The 22,617-nt window shown below is 36.7% G+C and overlaps 1 protein-coding gene across 2 annotated transcripts in view; it reads left to right on the top strand.

The window, feature by feature from the left end:
- Pls1 (plastin 1) overlaps positions 1-19,106 on the top strand; it is a 108,937-nt gene extending 89,831 nt beyond the window's left edge. The window contains exons 11-16 of one of the 2 annotated variants that reach the window (XM_005407737.2): positions 3,098-3,176; positions 5,661-5,775; positions 10,686-10,819; positions 11,673-11,796; positions 17,910-18,034; positions 18,420-19,106. In XM_005407737.2, coding sequence (XP_005407794.1) covers positions 3,098-3,176; positions 5,661-5,775; positions 10,686-10,819; positions 11,673-11,796; positions 17,910-18,034; positions 18,420-18,555 — 713 coding nt within the window. In that variant the 3' untranslated portion in view covers positions 18,556-19,106. Of the gene's footprint in view, positions 1-3,097; positions 3,177-5,660; positions 5,776-10,685; positions 10,820-11,672; positions 11,797-12,126; positions 13,418-17,909; positions 18,035-18,419 lie in introns of those variants that run through there. The other variant, XM_013506262.1, reaches the window with a different exon arrangement.
- The last annotated feature ends 3,511 nt before the right edge of the window (positions 19,107-22,617 follow it).

The raw sequence follows: 22,617 nt of genomic DNA, 5'->3' as shown, positions 1-22,617 counted from the left end.
CAGCATGCTTTTGGAACATTTTAGTGTGAATAGGATTGCTATATATTTCCATTGGTACAGTCATTTATTAAGGTACGATGGGAAATATTTACCAATCATCTTAATTTTGAACATATGTATGTCCCGATACATCTGCCAAAAATGTATTTGACTTTGACTGTCATTAAAATATTTTCCTCTGTAAATTTGTGTTTTTATAGATCCTTATGAAATTTGAAGCTTGACCTTATCACATCACAAATTCATATATTAGTATGTCCTCATTGGCAGAGAATTTTATCTCTAGGGAATTAAAACTTAAAGCCCAATTAAACGTTAAACTTTCATATCATTTTGAGCAAAACACATGGGCTAGAGACATCATCTCAGGGTTTTTTGTTGTTGCTGGTTCGTTTTGAGACAGGGTTGGTCTCACTATGTAGTTCAGGTTGGCCTGGAACTCATGATCCTCCTGTCTCAGCTTCCTGAGCGCTGGGGTTACAGGTGTGCACCACCATGCCTGGCCCATCTCAGAATTCATATTGGTGATAAAAAGTACAATAGGTCACAGAGTTTAGAAAGACTTTGTTCAAATCATGGTCCCACCATTTAATATCCTCTGTGAGCTTTGGTTTTCCCTCATAACACAGGACTAATAATACTTATTTTTAAGTGTTCCAGAGAAAGTTAAGTATGATTATGACTGAAGGGATTTTACCTACTGTATATACTCATTAATGTGGGAAACTATTTAATACACCACAGCACATTTAATGATTGTTGAATATATATTAGTCATTGTCTTTCCTTTTAGTAGCCTACTTACCGATATATGTATATATATAAGGGTGGTACTGGCAATTTTACCCAGGGACCTCACACTGACCTACACTTCAGCCCTTTCTGAATTTTTATTTTGGGTCAGAGTCTCTAGCTATGTTGCCCAGAGAGACTGACTGGCCTTGAACTTTCAATCTTCCTATCGCAGCTTCCTGAGTAGCTGAGATTACAGGTGTGAAGCACCATCCCCAGCAATATATGTGTTATTTTTATTGAGACTTTACCAATTGCAGATAGTTCTGTGTTATTTATTAGTTATTAAGAATTTAATTCTAAGATTGCTTTAGTTGTCTGCAATCCAATCTGGAATACATATGTTTTTGTAATGCTTTACTATGGGTCTTGCACAATGCATAGTGTTTCTAGCTGTGAGCATTTATTTACTAAGACAACTTGAAATTATAGTAGATAAATAAATGCTCACTTTTAAAATCCATTTTACTTTTCAGGATCAAAAATTAAAATGGTAATAAATTAGCTGAGAGCATCAGGAAGAAATGAGTCCCTGAAGCTTATAGTAATTGTAGAACTTGTTCTTCTAAAATATTTAATATATCAATAGGTTCAACAGAATTTGAATATTTTAATCCAAAACTAAACCAGTGTAATAGTTTTTCTAATTTTAGGACATAAGTTGGATTTTGCTAGCCGGGAATAATAGGAAATTCTTCTAATTACTAGAAAAAAATTATATAGATATACGGCACGCATATATATGTATACACACACACACACTCACACATATTTATGGCATCATGATAATAAGAGAAAACAACAAAAGGTGAATCCAAGTCACGTGCATCAAGCTATTTGTCACTCCTTATTTATATTTATATAACGTGGGGCACAGTTTAGAGCTTTAATTTGTACTTGTTTAATTATTTCTATATAAACAAGGTCGGTATAGATTTTAGGAATGTTTAGTTTAGTTTGGTTCTTTCTTTAAAAGATCTTCAATGTAGATCATTCATTATAAAGTATGTGTAGCAGATACAACAAATTGATAATTACCTTTTATGAAGACCAGAGGGAACAATATTTAAGCAAGAAATTACATGGTTGTGTGACTTATAGAGCAAGAGCAAAGCACATTCTGGGAAAACTGTTAGACAGTGGAGTTGAAAACCACATGAAAAGGTCCTGGGCAGTTCATTTCCTGAACAGTTGCCAAGAATAACAGAATCCCTTAGATCACACAAGGCTTTGGTTCCTGTTCTGATTGTGCAGTTTGTACTATCTGTGGCCCTTTGAAGATGGCATTACTGTCTTGGGATGGATTCTGAAACTCAGATGGTTATAGAATTCTTTGCCAAATGCCTGAGTCTCACATGGGCTGAAGTCTAGGCAATGACCTGAGCTTGCTTATGAGTTAAAGGTGATGAGTGGTGAAAATTTTTTAGCTTTTCATGAGTCTGGTGAAAAGAGATAGTCTGGGTTTTTCCATTAGCTGCTAACTTGGCTAAAGAATGAACAGTAGTATTATAGACACTTAGAAGTGTTTTTAGTCAGGAGGTGACTGTAAGGCGGATATAGCAGGGAAGATCTACATCTCTTCCAATTTTGTGATACACCATAATTATGTTTTCTTTATACATATGTAAGCACTGGTATAAAGGGAATGCTCAGGGAAGAAGGGTTATTACAGGTTAAATATAGTACTTGCAAGAGTTATCTCCTTGACATGATCTTTGAGGCTCAGGAGTATACTACGATGAAACATGTCTTTCTCTTGGCTCACACTGGAACACTCTCTGGGGTCTGTGTCCCTCATGTATTTTCAATAGTGACAGCTTACTCAGGAAGCCTATACTTTCTCATTTCCTGTTTTTTATATTACCTGACATTCCCTCTCTCCTTCACTGTTTGGTGTAAAGTGCAGATTTGGAATCATAATCTGTATGAAATTAGAAATACTGCATTGGGAAAGATGGAACTTTTCTGTTTAATGTGCTAATGTCACTCTGATTGCTGAAAGACTGTTTTATGATCTTTAGCCAGATTCTACTGCATCTACCAGTCACTTCAGACTGTGTGAGATTATCTGTTACGTTTCTGAAGAGAGAAATCCATGGATCAATAGTACTTCACAGACATCAAGTAAAGCAGTCAAGAGGGAGAGACTGATTGAAATCTTTAGAAAGTCAGGATAAGAGATTTTCCCCCCTCTAAAAAAAACCTATAGGGTCTAAAGAACTATGGCAGCGTATGTATGGCCACTTTGTATCTGCTAGGATGGTTTTATGTATAGTTCCTGATTTTTTTATTCTGTCTACTCTAGGAGAGAGCAAAGAAGAGAGGACATTTCGGAACTGGATGAATTCCTTGGGAGTCAATCCATATATTAATCATTTGTATGGGTAAGTATTTTCTTGTGTTCCAGCCTTACTGTCAGGGTCCTTTTCCCCCACTTTGGGTTTGGGGATTGAACTCAATACCTCATGCCTGGTAGGTAGGTGTTCTACCACTGAGCTATATTCCCAGCCCCTCTAGCTCTTTAAGTTGCAAACTGTAGGTATGTTCATTTTCTAGAATTTTCTCAAGTCACAGAATTCAGTCAACACTGACGAGTTTCAGAATGCCCAGAATTGGCAATGCAATAATTGTAAAAGACAAATATTGTTTAAAAAGATAATAGTTATAACTTTTTTTTTTTGAGACAGGGTCTCCCTATGCAGTTCAGGCTGGCTTTGAGCTCACTTTGTAGCACAGGCTGGCCTCAACTTGTGACGATCTTCCTGCCTCAGCCTTCCAAGTGCTGGGATTACAGGCGTGTGCTATCACCCCTGGTATAACTTTAATATAAATCAGAAAAGATACTTCTTATTCTTTTATTACTGATCATGTAAGTTTTTTCATCATAACACATATTTTCTTCATTTATTTTTGCTACAACCTCAATTATTCTGTAATGATTTTGTCTATTTTCTTATTTGTAGGAATAATTAGTCTCTCCGGGTGTTACTGTAATTTCTATCTTATTCTTTCATGTTTAAAAATGATAATACATTATTAACACTGATTGGTAGGACTAAGAAAATATTTTACTAAATCATTTTTGTGCTGTTTGCTAGGGATAACAATAGAATCTTTCCTTTAAAAAAGTAGAAAAGAATTCAGTTGCCACTACTTCATTTTTTAAAAAGTCAAATTAACTAAACTGATAATTTATACACCAAGGAAACTCCTTAGAGGGTTTAACTTCTTAAAGAAGATGAACTAAATTACTATTCAAATATGTCGTAGCATATGGCCTTCCTGGCTGAGGATTTAATGCAGTAATTTCTTTTCCTTGGAATATATTAAAAATATTCTTCAAAATCTAAAACCAGCATCACCTTATTCTGCTAACTGGCCTTGATGTGCTAGACTTGTATTTGAAAAAATTTTAAATAGTGTATAAATTCTAGCTAAATGTGAAGACATATACATCGAGTTAGATTGGAGCTAAGTCTAAAATATCAGAGTGAAGGCTTTAAGTCTTTATGGACTGACTTTAAAAGAATATCTGTAATATATTATTGAGAGAAAGGAATAGATGTAGTCAATCCCATTTTATTTAAAGATTGCATATATATGTACTTACATAGGAATTTTTAAAGAAAATTATTGAGTCTTAGCAAAACATAACTCAGAGGATAAGCTTTTGGATGAAAAAAGTGACACGCTACATCACAGAGCTAGCAATTTAAAAAATCAATTGCTATTGCTTTATGTCCTTAGCATACAGAATGAAAAACAGATTTTACAGATGTATTTTAAGCTTCCCAAGGGAATTTATTTTTCTGAATCCCAAGCAGTAGTATTCTTACCTTAAGAACTCCTACTTGTTCATAAATCTCTTCCTGTTAACCTTTATTACTGAACACGAACAGCTGACTACTGAATAGCTGTGATGTTCCTATAATTAAGTTTCTAAAACTCATAATACATAAGTAACTCATGAACTCCTTTTCATGTGCAAGTTTCAAGAATACATAAATGGATAAAATGAAGGAAAACATGGTAATTCTTCCCTTGTCTCCATATGCCCTTCTTCCTGTGCAGAGGTAATCACTACCAAGAGTCCCTGGTATATAAATACATTTGACTCTACATTTTAAAAAAATAAAGATCAAACTATATTAAGTGCTCTGCCAAAAGCTTTTCATATCAGTATATACAGATTTACCTTATTTCCAATGGTGGCCCAGGAGTTCACAGTATGTATAGTTTACTCAATAGCCCTTAATGCTAGGCATTTAGTGGTTTCTGAATTTACAAATACTGTGAGTCAGGCATGGTGGCATGTGCCTTGCCAGCTACTCTTGGACCATGAGACCAGCAGTCCAAGGCCAGCTTGGGAAACACAGCTAGAGTCCATATGAACAAAAATCTCTTTCTCTGTCTTTTCATATGTGTACATGTGTGTACATAAACATATATAACACATAAACACATATGTATGTATAAATATACTGCGGCAACAAATGTGTGTCTTTGTAAACATTTATGAAAAAATTTGGGGTAGATTTTTAGATTGGAAGTTTCAGGTCTAATGATATGTCCTGTCATTCTACAAGCATTAAATGACCTTGTATTTTGTTTTATTTTATTTTTTGTTTTTTTGAGGCAGGGTCTCACTATGCAGTTCAGGCTGGCCTTAAGCTCACTTTGTAGCTCAGGCTGGTCTCGTACTTGTGAGATCCTCCTGCCTCAGCCTCCCAAGTGCTGGGATTACAGGTGTGTGCCACCACTCCCGGCTGACCTTGTGTTTTAAAAGGTGTATGTCCATCTCCAGTGTGCTTTATAAAATTCGTGGAAACACTTCTTCCTCCCTCATCTGCTTTTCCTCCCCGTTCTAGTGACCTTGAAGATGCTTTAGTGATCTTTCAGCTCTACGAAATGATTCGCGTGCCAGTCAACTGGAGCCAGGTCAACAAACCTCCTTACCCCGCTCTTGGAGGGAATATGAAGAAGGTGAGTGAAATAAACACCATGGATAGGTTGTTACTATTCTGATACAAAACAGAGGATTTAGGGTCTCATAAAGCTCAGTAAAGTGTGATTTATCCCCACAGTTCTTTTTCAACCCAAAATGTATTAAGCTTATTATTAATAGCCTTTTTACAAGTTAGCTTTAGTAAATCTTTGGGAAGATGAAGGCAGTCCTCCTGTTCAGATGCTTTATATTTGTTTTTCTTTAGCAAGTTGTAGTAATTAATATCACTGAGATGCAGCATAAGTGTACTCTTGTAATTGCTACATCTTGCTGAATTATTAGTGGTTATTCATTTATTCAGCAGATATGTACCTACTGCCTGAAAAGTGCAATGCGTGACAGCAAAAAAGTACGAGTCATGAAGCTCTAGAGAAATCACAGAGATGAGATATGTATAAACTACTTCAATACACTACAGTGTAAGCAAAGTGAATACGACAGTTTTTAATTTTGGTTTGGTTTGGTTTTTGAGATAGGGTCTCGCTGTGTAGTCCAGGCTGGTCTTGAACTCATGATGTGGGCCAGTTTGGTCACGAACTGACTACATAGCCGGATGGGCCTCAAACTTGTGATCTTCTCATCTTAGCCTTGCAGCTGCTTGGGATTATAGGCGTGCTTGGCTATTATTACAGGCTTTAAAGAAGAAATGAACACAGGTCGCACTTAGCATGCAGGAGGCTGTATTTGGGTAGACCTTTCAGAAATGGGTAGAATTTTGTCACATTGTGACTGAAGAAGAAGGTGCAGGTTTTAAAATGGTTTTAAAATGGTGGGGAAGTGTGTTTCTGGAAGAAAACCAGTTTTTCTATAGCAGAGGATTTTGATAAGTAAGCAAAATGTGAACACTAAGAATTTGGGTTGGAGCGTAATCTTGAGAACCTTGAATGCCAGATTAAGAAGCATGTGCTTTAAACTGTAAACAGAGGGAAGTCATTAAATGTTTTTGAGGAGGGCAGTGACCTGATTATAGCTGGTGAAGGAAGTACGAGAAGAAGAATGTAAAGAGAAATACTTTTCTTGAGTTCTTCTTAAACAGGTGATCAGAAGTCTCACTGATGTTAATATTAACCGTGTTGAAACAGCTGTGGTTTTGCTTTTGCATTTCTTTTTGACTTCCTGTTTTAGGGTCATTTGCTTTGTAAAATAAAATAATGTAGAAGTTTAAATTTTTTACACTTCCATCCTTTTGCTTAAATGATGTAATTTAAATATACTACACAAACCAATGGGTTCATTTTGCTGCAACTTATTCTACTTGGTTATTATGAAATTGAACTACATTATCTTGATGTTAAAACTACCTGTAGTTGAGTAAGTGCTAATAGAACCATATTTCTGGGAAAACGAAATTATTAAAAGGTACTCACTTTTTCCCAAAATAACTTATAGGTGGAAAGTAATTCCGATTAGAATTCTAAAAATTTTTTCAGTGCATGGAATAGGGAGTGGGAAAAGGTAGTTTATAGGTGTGGGTTGGGGTGACTTGTAAAACAGTTTTAAAGTTCTACTGGAGTAAGTGTGCATAGGCAAGCATGCTTGTCAATGATGTTGACAGAGATGCTACAAAATACTGGTCATGATGTAAAATGTAAAATTAATTATAAAGCATCACAAGTGAATCATATGCAGAATGCTTACTTCAACACATACTAGTTATAGATTGAAACATAAAGCCTGAGATAAACTCAAGATGACAGGGAATTATTTTATGGACTTTGGACAATCATCAACACACACCACTTTACTTGTGAAAGTTCATGAAGTTGCAGTATTCAACATCTTTCGTTATATTTTAAGTTTTCACTTGGAATCTTGTGTCCTGTTATGTAACTTCTCATTACCCAAATGATCTGTGCCTCGCTTTTATCCCAAGTATTTGAAGTGCTTGGTAATCCTTGTCCATTCACCATGTGAGACGCACACTCTAATTTTTCTTGCTTTGTGTTCATTCTTGTTTTGGGTAGGTTCCTCATCCGTTAGTCTGAGAACACCAGGAATTCCAAGGCTCAGTGTTGGTCTGTAGGTCTTCTACATTTTTTACCCCCTGGGAGTAGTTCCATTTTTAGGGTCCAAGGTGCTACCATAAACATAGCTTACTTCCAGGAACCTAATTTTTCAAATTTTTCATTCTTCTCTAATTTAGTACCTCTCCACATCCTAGAAGTGTTCAATCAAATTTGAAATTAAGTGCTTCCAAAAATAGAACACATCCTTTCTCTTACCTTAGTACCTCTTTCCAGTTTCTCTTTTATTACTGGTTATATCAACATCTTCGCCTCTACATGAGCAATGCTGAGCTCCTGTTTCACCATCACCCCTCTAAAGAATTTTGGTGAAACTGATTGTAAAGCAGCCCTTCACTGAGACACATTTCAACAACAATGATGATTAGAGTTTGCTAGGAGAGTCTCCTGTTCAAATGGGAATCCATGGAAAACATCCTAGATTTTCTTCCTGTTCACTGTTACATAATCAAATTACTGCTGGCATTTTCCATAAATTAGGAATCTGTTCCATTTTTTCAATTCTGTGCATTTGTGTAACATTTATTTCTATTATTAAACAGGTATAATTGAGTATGACTGCTAAGAAAATAATTTTGAAAGACTGTCTCCTTGCATTTAAAAAATGAACTCATGTCAGATGTTTCCCTTGGCTTAGGAAATGAACCAGGAAGATGTTACAGAGGGTTCAAAGGATCGTCTTGCATTTTTATTTGTAATAAACAGAACTATGGGAATTTGGATTTTCTTTTTTAAACCATATTATGTTATTTGTAAAAATTCTGTGATTGTGTGGTCTCTTTTTTACCTTTTCTAGAAATACTTTCCTATTTTTGGAAAGAGATGTATGTGTATATCTCAGGTTGAACTGTTTTGAAATGGAGCCTTAATTTGGGAAAGAAAATTAGATAAACCAGTCATATTATTTTTCTTAACTGTTTATTCCAAAAAGTATTTAGTAAGGACTTTTTTCCTACTGATAACATTGTACGATTATGGGAGTTTATAATTTCACTGAAGCATAAGCAAAACAAATTGAATATATAAGAATTTCTGTAAGTCCTAATAAAAGAGGTAGAGCAGTAAATAATGGAAATAAAAAACCTCTATAGAGACCAAGGTAGACGAAAAAAACTACAGAAAGGACTTTACCTGGACTTACATTGCTAGAAATAAATAGGCAGGTGAACAGGTGATTTACTTGGTGTTTATATAGCAGATTTTGACTGTAGGTAAGGCTTTGTACTGAGTCCTGGGCTACAAGTTAGGGAAGTATTAAGCAGATTTGTACCTGTAAATGTTTTTGTTCTTTTAAAGGAGCGTATACTATGGAGAGCAGAAGAAAACACAACAGCTAAGAATAAGTAGAACATGGTGCATAAGCATACAAAAAGAGCATTATTAGGAGTTCAAGGGATAGATCATTAGATTATAAGTGATAGACTACCAAGAGAGACAAGAGAGATATCATCATCATCTTTGATACAGGGTCTTGCTATGCAGTTTAGGCTGGCCTTCCACTCACTGTGAAGTCCAGGTATTACGGCAAAATTCGGGCTGTATTCCGCAAGAGACCAAAGAACTTTATGAGAACAGACAAAGTTTTAATTTAGACTGGTCACCTCTCATCCCGACTTGCAAGTCAGGGAAGTGGGCATGGGCCTGCCTTTGTTCCCAGCTTATATACCTTTTTGGTTTCCATGGTAACAGATTGGAATGTAGCCCTGGCCACATGTTGTTTTCCTTGTGCCAAGTGACCAGGTCAGGCTCAGGTCATGAGCGCAACCACAATGATATATATTTCCTGAACTCTGTTCTATATGTCCCCCTTTAGATAACCGTACATTTGCTTTATGGTTACAGTGTTTATGCGGAGCTAGGGAAGGTATGAAACAACCCAGGCAGGGTCATGGGTGGTTATCTAGGCCCAGGCGTTCTTTGTCTTTGGAGAACCATTCCAGGGCTAAGTCAGGATTGCAGAGTTAACTCTTTACAAACCCTCTGGGATGTTTCTCAAAACACATTTTGAGGCTTGCATTAAGACTAGAATTATTCTGTCTTAAAATGATATGCTAAGAGTCACCGTCCCCTACACAGGCTGGCTTTGAACTTGTGGCAGTCCTCCTGCCTCAGCCTCCTGGATGCTGGGATTGTAGGCATGTGCTATGATTCTTGGCTAATCATTATTTTTAATTAAAATTAAAACTTTTATTGAATAAAGTAGACTAAAAGCTAAATTTTGGAAGCTATACTAGTAATATCTAGATTAAAAAATATGAATTATGCAGTTAGATTCTCTTTGTGATACTAGGGATTGAACACAGGGTCACTCTGTCGCTGAGCTGTATCTCTAGCCCTTTTTATTTTTTATTTTGAGACAAGGTCTTGCTGAGTTGTCCAAGTGGGACTTGAACTTGTGGTCTTCCTGCCTCAATCTCCCAAAGTGCTGGAATTCCAGGTGTGCATCACTGCACCTAGCTTGAACTTAGCTTCTTAATGAAAATATTACTTCTCTATTCTGTAATTTTAAATCTAACAAAACTATACATTACCTCTATTAATGGAATACAGAAAACCTAGGTTTTCAGTCAGAGGGTGAACATTAATTAAAGTAGGCTCGAATCTTAACACTTTTCAGCCATGTGACCAGGTCAGGCTCAGGTCACTATGTAGGTTCCTTTAGCGTAATCCCTTGGTACTTTGTTATCTTCAGCTATAAAATGGTAATACTTATTCCTTGCTTTTACTGGGTTACTATTATGTAATGAAATTTGGTCAAATAAAGCATAACTGTGATTATTTTTTCAGGTAACAACTATGTTAGCATATTCAAGAGTTATATTTCAAAAAATCTTTTTTACTCTAAAACTTTTGCTTATTTGTAGATTGAGAACTGTAACTATGCTGTAGAGCTTGGGAAGAATAAAGCCAAATTCTCCTTGGTTGGCATTGCTGGGCAGGACCTAAATGAAGGGAATTCAACACTTACTCTGGCACTGGTATGGCAACTGATGAGAAGGTAAAGGCTGATATCTCTATAGCAACACTGTTAGTTTCCTTGAACAAGTCATTTGACCCAAACTTGTAGTTAGTTTTGAAGAATGAACACAGGAAATATATAATACAAAATATATAAATTTTGTGAATATATAGTATTGATTATATACAGTATCTTTTTGTAAATTATATTTTTAAATGAGTCTCTACAAACAATCACTTTTATTAATACCTATTAAAAATGGTTTTGTGAGCTGGGCATAGTGGTGCACTTCTGTAATCCCAGCACTCGGGAGGCTGAGGCAGGAGGATCAGTGCAAGTTTGAGGCCAGCCTGAGCTACATAGTGAGCTCAAGGCTAGCCTGAGCTACATAATGAGACCCTGTCTCAAAAACCGAAATAAATTATTTTTTAAATGGCTTTGTAGTCAGGTGTGGTGATATTACTGGAGGTAAGAGGAGTTCAAGCTTAAGGTTAGCCTGAAGCTGATGCAAGAAAGAGGAAATCAAGCTTGAGGCCAGCCTGAGCAATTCAGTGAAACCCCATCTCCAGGTAAAAAATTAAAAGGGTCCTGAGGATGTAGCTTAGTGGTAGAGCACATGGTGCACCCAGACTTGTATTCAATCCCCAGTACAAGGGAAAAAACGGTCTTGGAAAGAATTGGTCTGAATTTTTAAAGTGCCAAGTGAAAATTTTTGCTTTTGATGAGTGACCTTTGAAACTTTGGGATGTAACTAAATGCAAATGCCAGTCTAAAACTCGAAATATTTATTAGAGCTGAACTATTTATGTATTTATTTAAATATGGATATAAATTATGTGAAAGCAAATCTCACCACAGTTACTTTCAACTATGTATCTTTTTCCTGTTGCAGGTATACACTGAACGTGTTATCAGATCTTGGAGAGGGTGAAAAAGTAAACGATGAAATTATTATTAAATGGGTCAATCAGACTCTTAAGAATGCAAACAAAAGTACTTCTATTTCCAGCTTCAAGGTAATCAAAAGTTCTATTTTTTTTAAGTTTAAGAAGTAATTTGTATTCAGAATTACATTGGTTAGGTTCAGAATTACATTCAGTGTTATATCTTGAACACAAAATTTATGAATTTAGGCATACTAATTATTTGGCATGTGTAAAATAGAAATACTCAGTTTGAAGTCTTGTATTTTTGATCTGTTGTCCTACTGAGTATAAACGCAGGTTAATATGGTAATGTAATCTTAAAAAAGAAATAGAATCAAGCCAAAAACATCCACTTGTCAAATGAAAAAGATGAAAGCCATTGTTTATATAGGACGTATAATGTTTTGTGCTCCCTAGCAGCAGTCTCAGAATTGTATTGACATCATTTCCAAGGCATAACAGAGCCAGCCAAACCGATTCAAGTGGGAATTAAGAAACCTGGTAGGAACAAAATATCTTGTCATCTGGCTTCATAATGCACCTAACACTCACTTCCGAGCATTTGTGGATGATTCATACAGCACTCCAAATGTAATCTGTGTATACATAACCACTAACTGTCATGCATTTTCATTGTGTTTTGCTTTTGCATGCAAGGTGGCATTAGTTACAAACCAGCATGTCTGCTTGCACACATTCATTCAGTGAGCCTGTGTTTGTGATTTTATTGTATGTAAAAAAACCTAGCAGTTGTATTTTGTTAGTGCAATAAAGTGGAGATGAACACGAAGCTATGCCAAGAAATATCCACCCATCTTTATCCCTTTCTTTACATTTGCTGAATGTGCTTAGTAACATTGTAGAGTTGAAGAAAGGTCAGAAATTGATAAATCTTCTGACTGCCAGTTACTCTTTAAAACTATTATATGAAAATTATATGCATTTACATATTAATTTATTAAAAATAAAAGTATAATGAAATACAGCAAAAACCATTTAGGAACCAATTAATATTTACTGAGCTGTTAGTATTATGTAACTTTTCTAGGTAAATAAAAAGAAGGTATAATAAACTTGGCCCTCACTGTCCATTTGTTTGAAAGACAAAACTTGTATAGCTGAGAAAGTAACAATATCACCTGGAAGTTAAGATCCAAGTAATACAACTGTTATTATCAAGGTGAAGCCTAATTGTTCATTTCCTACTCACTGGTCAGCAGAGTGGTTGGAAAAAGCTGATTTGAACATCAAATGAAGGAGGGTTTTCCAATGGTCAGGAAAACAGCATAATAAACTAGAAAAGGTCCGTGCTGAATAAAGGCAAGTCTTAGAAGGTCAGGGAAAATAGTTTGGCTACCAAGGATGGTTTTATCGGATGCTGTGTAAAATGCAGACTAAGTCAAGGTTATAGAATGATTCAGTCTAAATAAAGAATATCAAGTAAAAGGAGTAATGGAAGGTGTTTTGTTTTAGGTATACTAGCTGATATATGATGAGCATGATAGGTTGGAGGCAGGATGGTATAAATACAAGAAGAGTGCATAAGAATCCAAGGCAGTACTAAAGATACAATGTGAGAAGGGTCTGAAGGGGGTTAAGGGTAGGCACTTAGGAAGTTAATCTGTGGGCTTTTGCAAAGTAACAGGAACAGCTAGGACTTGGCTTCTTGATTCAGAGAAGCTGGAGGAAAAGAGAAGAGACAGAATTCTTTCCATTGTTGTTGTTTTTTTTTGTCTTTTTTTGAAACAGGGTCTTGCTATGCAGTTCAGGCTCGCCGTGAGCTCACTTTGTAGCTCAGGCTGGTCTGGAACTTGCAAGGATCCTCCTGCCTCAGCCTCCCAAGTGCTGGGATTACAGGCGTGCGCCACCACGCCCAGCTTGAATTCTTGTTTTGACCTGGTTAATTTGGAAAACCAGATGCTAACACTAAGAGAAATGGAAATGTTAAGAACGGCAGCTGCTTTCTGGAAAAGGGGATGAACTCAAACTTAAACATACTCAGACTGAGGTCATATTTAGGAAATGGCAGTTAAATGAAAGGAGACAGTAGCACCGGAAATGCAGACTTAGAGATCAGCTGAATAAAAGAGAATGTGGAAAAACTGGAACACACCAACTATAAGGGGAGTACTTAGAACCAGCAGACTTGAGAGCACTGTTTTACTTAAAACAGAGGGAGCAGAAACACCCAGAAAGTTCTGTTTAGTGCAGATTCTTGATTTAAAAATATCTCTTAAAGAGAGTGCAATTGGTAAAGAATTGTCACAATGAATGATTTAAAAAGAAATTTTGGGGGGATAAGTTTTCCCCCAGCCATAGAAGGCACTGTCTGAAGGTTATAATAAATGGTACTAGTTAGAACTTATTAGACATAATCAAGGCAGTGCTATAACTAGACATTTCAGGGCCAGGGATATAGTTCAGTGGCCTAAGTGCCTGTTTGGCAAGCACAAGGTCCTGAGTTCGATTTTCAGTACCAAAAAAAAAAAAAAAACTAGACATTTCAGAAAAAAAAAAAAGTACCCTTTTTAGTTGCAAAGCAATTTTCCCTCACCAAGAAGATAGGCAGGTAGTATATCAGCAAATAATAATGATCATAATTATCTTTTTTGAGTCCTATATGTTACTGAACTAAGCACTTTACATATTATTTCTTTTAATTCTCTCAGAAAGGTGAGCATTAGAGAAGTCAAATAACTTGCCTGTTGTCATATAACTTTTAAGTGGAACAGATGACTTTCACATCCAGCTCTGTTTACCTACAGACCGGAAGCCAGGCTTTGGAGTTGTATGGCCATGGGGTTGACGCTTGACTCAGCTATGTGACGTACTGCTCATTCAATCCAGAAATATTCCAAGCTTTCCCTGTCTTGCTAGTTACCGTGGCTATGATGTGGGCTCAAAGAGCTACTGTTCAGGGAAGGAAAGAAATAAGAAAAAAAAAGAATCACAATATAAAGTGTTAGCAATATCATATACAAGATCATACCATATATAACGTCAGCGAAGGGGGATGGGGAGCACAGTACAAAAATTTCACCAGTTTATACTACACTGGTTGATGAACAAAACTTATGTCTGGTTCAGCATCTAATACCTGTGTGATGTTGGGCAAGTTATTATTTCTCTATGCTTTACTTGTATCATATCGAAAATGGAGACATAAATACCTATCTTAATAGGATTGTCAGACTGGACAAGCTTTAACAAATGTTAAGCATTTTAAGAAAGGCTCACTAAACAGGGTTTACTACACTGTTGGCACTGCCGGTAGACAGTGGGCTTCACATACGGAGGGGCTCTGCTGGCCACGTCACTGTTTTTCCATTTTATTTTTAAAAAATGACAGGAAGAACAGTGGGATGGAATGCTCTCGTAGCAGTACTTAATCAAATTAAGAGAAAGCTACAATCCATTATCTTGAAAATCAAACTAAGCTCTAGGCTTATGCTCTTTAGGATTTTAGAAATTGTTTTTGCTTACATAATTTATGATTAATATAGTTAAAGTGAAAGGAAAAATGATGGAAATGTATTTATATATCAAGTTAAGGGTAAAATATCTCACTGATAATGTACAAACCAGAGGAGTTAGGGGCCGGGGATGTAGCTCAGTGGCACAAGCACCTGCCTGCAAGCCCAAGGTCCTGAGTTTGATTCCTAGGACCAAAAAAACCAAACAAAACTCATTGTCTAGGCGCTGAGGATATAGCTCAGCAGCACAAGTGCCTGCCTGGCAAGTGCAAGGTCCTGAGTTCAATTCCTGGTACCCCCCCAAAAATAAATATAAAAGAAAACAAAAACTAGAGGAGTTGGAAGATAAGGCTGTTTTATTGGAAACAAGAAGATAAGGTATCTGATATAATTTTGGGAGGGTTAAAATTTTAAGCTCAAGTAGTAAAAGCTTTTCTGAAGGACAATCCTAAGGAAGTAGGAAAAACTTAATTCTTAAATCTAAGTAAAAAATATTTGAAATCTCACAAATATGCAAATAATTAGAATATAGCACAATTAAGTCATCTTTTTGAATCATCATATTAGAAATATATGAAAGGTAAGTCTATGGAAATTTTAATTTATTTTAGAATGACATTAAGTTTAATTTTAGAAAGTGTAAGTGTAGAGTCATCTAGAAAGTTTATTAAAAATGTACATTTGCCAGCCTCATCCGCAGACGGCCTGATTTACTAACTTGAGAGAAGCACTAAATTTGTACTTTCTGTGTGGATATGATGCACAAGCTAGGCGAGTGCTCTGGCACTGAGCCACACACACCTTGCACTTTTAATAACACCCTGTGGTGATTTTCATGTAAGTGGTCTTCAGACTATCTAATGATAAACAGGTATGAGGAATTTTCAGAAACAGAGAAGAACCAAAAAATCAGGTCTGGATTAGAAGCATCAGGTAGATCTAAGAGCCCTGCTTTTTCCTTCTGTCTCTCTCTCCTCCAAATTTGAATGAATGTAAACATTCCTGTTAAGAATATAAAACTTGCTAAAATTAAGTGGCTCATAAATGATAACCTGTTAATCTTCATATGGCTGCAAATTATTTTGTCACACATTTATTAGAATCCATGTTTGGCTAGGGGCTGTACTAGACACTGTAATCTGTGTTATCTTAATATTCCCAAGGATCCTGTCCCATCACCATTTCTGAGATTAGGAAAGGGTGCTTTTGGCTCTAAGAAACAGAAACCCAGTGTAAAGTGACTTAGACCAAAAGGAAGGGTACCAGCTGCAATAAGAGAAACCAGAGGTGGGGTGGATTTCAGGACTAGTAGATCCAGTAACAAGAATGTCATTCAGGACTCAAGTTTTTCCCCATCTCTGCTTCCAAATATCTAACGTGCCAACCTTACTCTAAAGCTGGTTCTTCTGTTGGTTATAGGATAGCTGCTGACAGAGGTTCCATCCTCTCACTTGCATATAGGCGGAATGGTTGCTTGCTTTCCAGAGGCTAATTAAATTAGCCTCAAATTAAAATCACTGCAATAATAGTATAGTATTACTCCATTAAGCGAAGACTAGTGTTTTCAATTTTTTTCAGTATTGTCCCCTTAAGGAGACACTTTTTTCTAAATTGCCACTTCCCGATGAAATTTTAATGCAGAGATATACACGCTATATCTACTTGTGCACTGTGTGTTTTGTACATACAAACAATGACTGTATCACCCTGCCTTCATTGAGACTACACAGCCTAGACTCAGGTTCACTCCAGGAGTTCTGGGTGGAGTGAGCGTGCTTTGGAGCACATGTCCTTGTGAGGGTGGGATGGGCACAATTAGAATGGAGACCGCAGTAAAGAGTGAATGAATACTGGGGAGACAGGCAATAGTGACCATTATTCAGTCCAAGAAACAGAGAATAATTTGTTACTGGTAAGTGGTAAAGTTGATTCAGGTAAGGATTTTGGCTAATGACAACAGTGTATCCACTAGAATTTTTTTCTTTTTTTTTTCCCCCTCCGGTACCAGGAACCGAACTCACAACCTTGCGCTTGCCAGGCAGGCGCTTTGCCGCTGAGCTAAATCCCCAGCCCCTTATCCACTAGAATTTAGATGTCCATTTTTTACCTTGGAGATAACTTCATAATGGAACATTAGAGTCAAAGTGTTGTGGGTTCAAACACTTGTTCTATACTTACTGGTTATGTTAAGGAAGTTGCTGGAGCTTTCTGAACTTAAATTGTTCATCTTTAAAGAGGAATTATAATTCTTTTATTAGTAGAACATTAGGGTTTAGAAAGTATTAAACTGAAACACACAACGCAATGAGAACAATGCCTTTGTGTTATTGTCCTTTGTTTTTCTTTCTGAAAAATATTAGATGAAGGCTTAGGAATTTATGGTCTAAGAAACGTAATATTATTATGATCTGTAAAATAATTTATTTCCTATTCCTTTTCAAAAGTTGTTTATTTTTTACAGAATGGATACTATAGTTAGCATACTTAGGAACTGTCATGTCAACAAACCTTATTCAGGTATGGTGACAACTCTCTACCTTATTCTTTGTATAGATTGAAGGAAAAGTATATTTTAAGTGGTTTGTTATATGTGCTGGTTGCAGAAAAGCTTAAAATTAGGTATAAATAAAATTGATAGATTATCTTCTGTTAAATGGCTGTAACCAGAAGAAGCTGACATTTATGAAAAATAAAGCAAAATATTTATGAATGTTCATTCTTTATTTCTAGGATAAATCTATCAGCACAAGTTTACCTGTCCTAGATTTAATAGATGCCATTGTACCAAATGCAATTCGTCAAGAAATGATCAAGAGAGAAAACCTTTCTGATGAAGACAAACTGAACAATGCTAAGTAAGCCCCTGCAGTTTACATTATAAGATAGTGGCTTTTGAATTCTCTCAAATCCTTAAAGGAAAAGTTTCACATTTTTAACTACAACTTATAGGAGGAATATGATTTAAAAATCATAACTCTACTGGTCTTGATGGTGCATGCCTGTAATCCCAGCACTTGGGAGGCTGTGGCAGGAGGATCACTGGGAGTTTGAAGCCAGCCTGGGCTAGATAGTGAACTCAAGGCCAGCCTGGGCTACAGAGTGAGATTGTCTCAAAAAAAAAAAAAAAAAAAACCACAACCTTTCTATAAAGTTAATTTAAAAAATATTCTTTTGTAAAAGTGTGTTAAGTGAAAACATAGTCGCTGACAAATACCAAGATATTTTTCTTGTCTTTTTAAGATACGCCATTTCAGTTGCTCGGAAGATCGGTGCCCGGATATATGCATTACCTGATGATCTCGTAGAAGTAAAACCAAAGATGGTTATGACAGTGTTTGCATGCTTAATGGGAAAAGGACTGAACAGAATAAAATAATGAAACTAGTATGGTCTTCTGCCACATGAAACACATTGAATGCCTCACAGTTTACAGAATTCTGAAATGTAGAGGGTATAAAATCAGAGAATATTTGTATGCTTAAAATAGTTATATATTCCTTAATGAATTGAATATCTTGTTCATATTAGAATTTGTCAATGTTTGGGGGCAACATAATTAAATTTACCAATCAGTGCGGATAATAGAGTATGTTCATTATCAAGATGATATTTCATGATTAAATTATTTTTGTTCCCTAAAGTCTTATTTAAAAAAAGGACTAATTCATTCTTTTTCATGGTTCAGAAATGATCAGTACAAAAACTTTTCGCAGGTTTTGCTATAAAACATGTTTTGATTATTTTTTGGTGTGTTAGTTAATTTTTATCAGAATTTTTCTTAAAGTCTAATCCAGTCTAATCCTTTCATTTTTTCCCTCAAACTGTGTAGCATGGTCAAAAACTTTCTATAAATTTCTGTATTATCTAAAACTTTAAAGTGACAAGTATTGTTCATTAACATTAAACTCTTTTATATATGAGAACTAATTCTTGAATGGACTGCCTTAAAAGTTCACTGCCTTATATAAGTAGCAAGAACTTTTTACTTAAAACTTAATTTTAACTGCATTGATACTTTACATATCCTACTTTGGTAATACAGCTTTACTTATGATATGTAGCTTATGACATGTAGCTTTACTTATGGTATGTAGCATATACTATACACTGATGTTATTAAAAAAGTGTGTGTGTGTGTATGTGTGTGTGTGTATGTTACACATGAATTAGCCAGGTTTTCTTAAATGTTTAATTGGTCAGTCAGCCAAACCTTATGTATTTATTTTGGTCCCACAATGTGTGGTAACACTTTTCAGTTTGTGGATATCTGATATATAGAGATTTCACAAGTATTCATTATGAATGTGCATATAGTTATTTTTCAATTGACTCCTTCTGAATACTTGCAGCCAAAAATTGGCTAGAACATCCCAAATCATGGTGACATTTTCCTGTTAGCTTTCTATTACACTTGCCAGTTTGGGTCTATAATGAAAACTATATATATATATATAGTGTGTGTGTGTGTGTGTATTGTGTGTGTGTGTGTTACAGTATGCCCACTGAACATCTTTAGTAGAAAGTAACATATAGCTAGTAGTCAACATAGAATAACTTCACATTTTTCTTTTATAGTCTCCTGTGAACTGGCAATGTTTGTTTAATGCTTGTGTTCTTACTAAAGCATGAGGTCTACTTTTTTTTTTGGAATTTTTAGACCAGTTTTGCTGCTCACAGTTGAATCTACAAAGGCATTTCATCCTTTCTCACTGTTAATGCCAGTGAGCAATACTTCTGTGCAACAGAAATGCTGTCACTTGATCTCAATGTGAATCAAAAGTTTAAATTCTCTTTATACCACTGATTGAAATAGACACAGTAAGAGAGTACTTGATGTATTTAGAGTTTTTTTTTTTTTTTTTTTTTTTTTTTTTTTTGAGACAGGGCCTCGCTATGCAGTTCAGGCTGGCCTTGAGCTCACTTTGTAGCCCAGGCTGGCCTTGAACTCACAAGGATCCTCCTGCCTCAGCCTCCCCAGTGCTGGGATTACAGGCGTGTGCCACCACGCCCGGCGTGTTTAGAGTTTTTAAAGTGAAATGATCAACAGGTGGAATTTTGAAATATATTCTTCTACAAAAGCGCTTTCTTTCCCTTTTATATTTTGATGATTGTTTCCTTATGTCAAGATTAAGGTTTGTTCTTTTATGAAATTATTTAAATCATGCTTCCTTCTTTGTTTTTTTTCCCACCATTATATTTACTAAGCTGATTTACATGAAATTTGGCACTTTAGGGTGTTGGTTTTTCTCACAAAGTATATTTAATAAAAAATGCTCTGTACGTAGAAATGTGTCGTATTTCATTTAAAGGAAAATATGGTCTTGAAAATTAATCTGGTCGAAGCTTATTTTTCAGAAATGAAAAGTGAAGAATTCCTGAATGAACTGCTAAAATAAAACAAAAACTTGTATTAGATCATTTATTCGGTGGTGAGGATAGTTCTCTTCATCCTTATGTATGAAGAGTTTTATTAAAGACCAACTGTGTGATTACTACAAATTTAGTTTGTGTTGAAATAATCTGACTGAATCAACCAACTGACTAACATAAATTTATTTTCTACTGTGATCCAGTGACTACATTAGACACTGGAGATACAGCTGAGAAAAATATGGACGAAGTCTCTTGATCTTATATCCTAGTGGAGAGAGATAATCAAACAGGAGTGTTAGATAGTGATACTGCAATAGGAGAACTAAAGTGGGGAAATGTGATAGAGACTGACTTGGGAATTGAGGTTGAGATTCATTGGGTGGTTAAGGAAAGTCTCTGCAAGGATATTTTCTGTGGATTATCAGTGCTTAGTGGACAGAAACAACCGCCAAGAATTCAGGAAGAGGCTTGGAGGCATTATGTAAAAGAAACAGGTAAATTGAGGAAGAGGAGAGTCCGACGCTGGAGCGAGGGTCTATCCTCCTTGTAAGACTAGACTGCAATCTGTATTTTATCGCTTCCCTGATGGGAGTTGTGACTGCCCTTCTCTTTTTGTACCTTTGATTTGGATGGGTTTCTTAGAGTAATGTGCTGCTTCTGAATCGTACATTCTGTTGATCACAACACTACCATTGGTCTCTGGATCACTGGTCTTCATGTCAGATATGCCGAATACACTGTCATAGCATGTTAACCTCTGCTAGGTAAAGAGTACACAAGAGAGGCAAGAGAAGAGGATATTCTGCACCCGAGATGACCCCCACACTTTTGAATAGAGTGCAGTTACAATATTGGCTTACTTTGAAGCGAATACAACTCAAAAATATTTTGGAATGTCTCCTAGGATTATCAACTAAAGGGGTTGGAATTTCCAAACTATTAGAAATTAATCCAGCCTCCATGAGAATCCTCTGGATAAAGGATCATCTAAGCCCAGATAGTTCAAAAAGATGATAGCTTAAAAGGTGAAACAGTGTCTGTCTGTGGGTCTCTCTAAGAATAGTACGTAGATAGATCTCCACCCCTGCCTTTCTCTATCTGAGCCTTCTGAGTCTCCAACAATGGGCAGGGTTAGAGCTGTTCTGCTGCTGATTCTAGACGTTTTGCTGAACTACAAAGTATATAAGCACATAAATATAAATAAATATGTACCTCTATATTCATTGGCTGAAAGTTTACAATGAGCAATTTTGACATCCCCTCAGATACACAAACTTCGAACCGTAGTAAACATTACAGTTCGTGGGACATTTGTCTAAAGACAAAAATAAAGATTCAACAAATAACTTGTCAAGGACACAGAAAATGTTCGGAAAGGTAGGCAATCTCTCGTGAATTATACGTGAATAAATGTGACAGTAGGAAAATTAAGTGACTTCAGGGATATCAGGTCAATTTCAGGTGGCAAACGAATGCTAACAAAAAATACCCCCTGGAATGAGGGTAGCCTTCCCAGTGAACTTAAAGGCAAACCAACAAGCCTGGCTCCTCTGCGGAGGGCCGCGTGCACCAGAATGAAGTGCAATTCCACAAGGACTTGCCACGAAACGTTCAATCATTAGAGGCCCCATTAGCATACCGCTGTATATTTGCTAAATGTGCAGCAACAGACAGCGGGGAAATTACTGCAAACCGGTAATCTGGGGGTGGAGGCCGACCGGAGCCGGTGGTCTCGGCTTCCCTGGGCGGCGCTAAGCGTTGCCTGAGCCGCAACACCCCCAGGAGCGGGGCGGGGCGTCCCTCAGGCCCCGCCCCCGAGCCCGCCCCGGCCGTAGGCCCCGCCCCGGCGTCGCCTCCGCCGCGGAGAGGAGGATGACGTGACGGGTAGCCGCGAACATCCCTCTCCTCTGGGCGCAGCTGGGACGGCAGGTCCCACAGCCCCGGAGTCCGAGCTCAGAAGCGCCTCCCCGAGCTCCTCTCCCGTCGCCCTCGCCCTCCTCCCCGGCCGGGCCGCCTCCCGCGCGGCCTCTGCGGCTCCTGGCACGGCCCCGCGCTCGGCTGCCGC

This window comes from Chinchilla lanigera, unplaced genomic scaffold, assembly GCF_000276665.1.
Source record: "Chinchilla lanigera isolate Chin_1 unplaced genomic scaffold, ChiLan1.0 scaffold00107, whole genome shotgun sequence".
Classification (NCBI taxonomy): Eukaryota; Metazoa; Chordata; class Mammalia; order Rodentia; family Chinchillidae; genus Chinchilla; species Chinchilla lanigera.
Note: the sequence above shows the minus strand (reverse complement) of the source record. Positions and strands in the feature narration are given on the sequence as shown.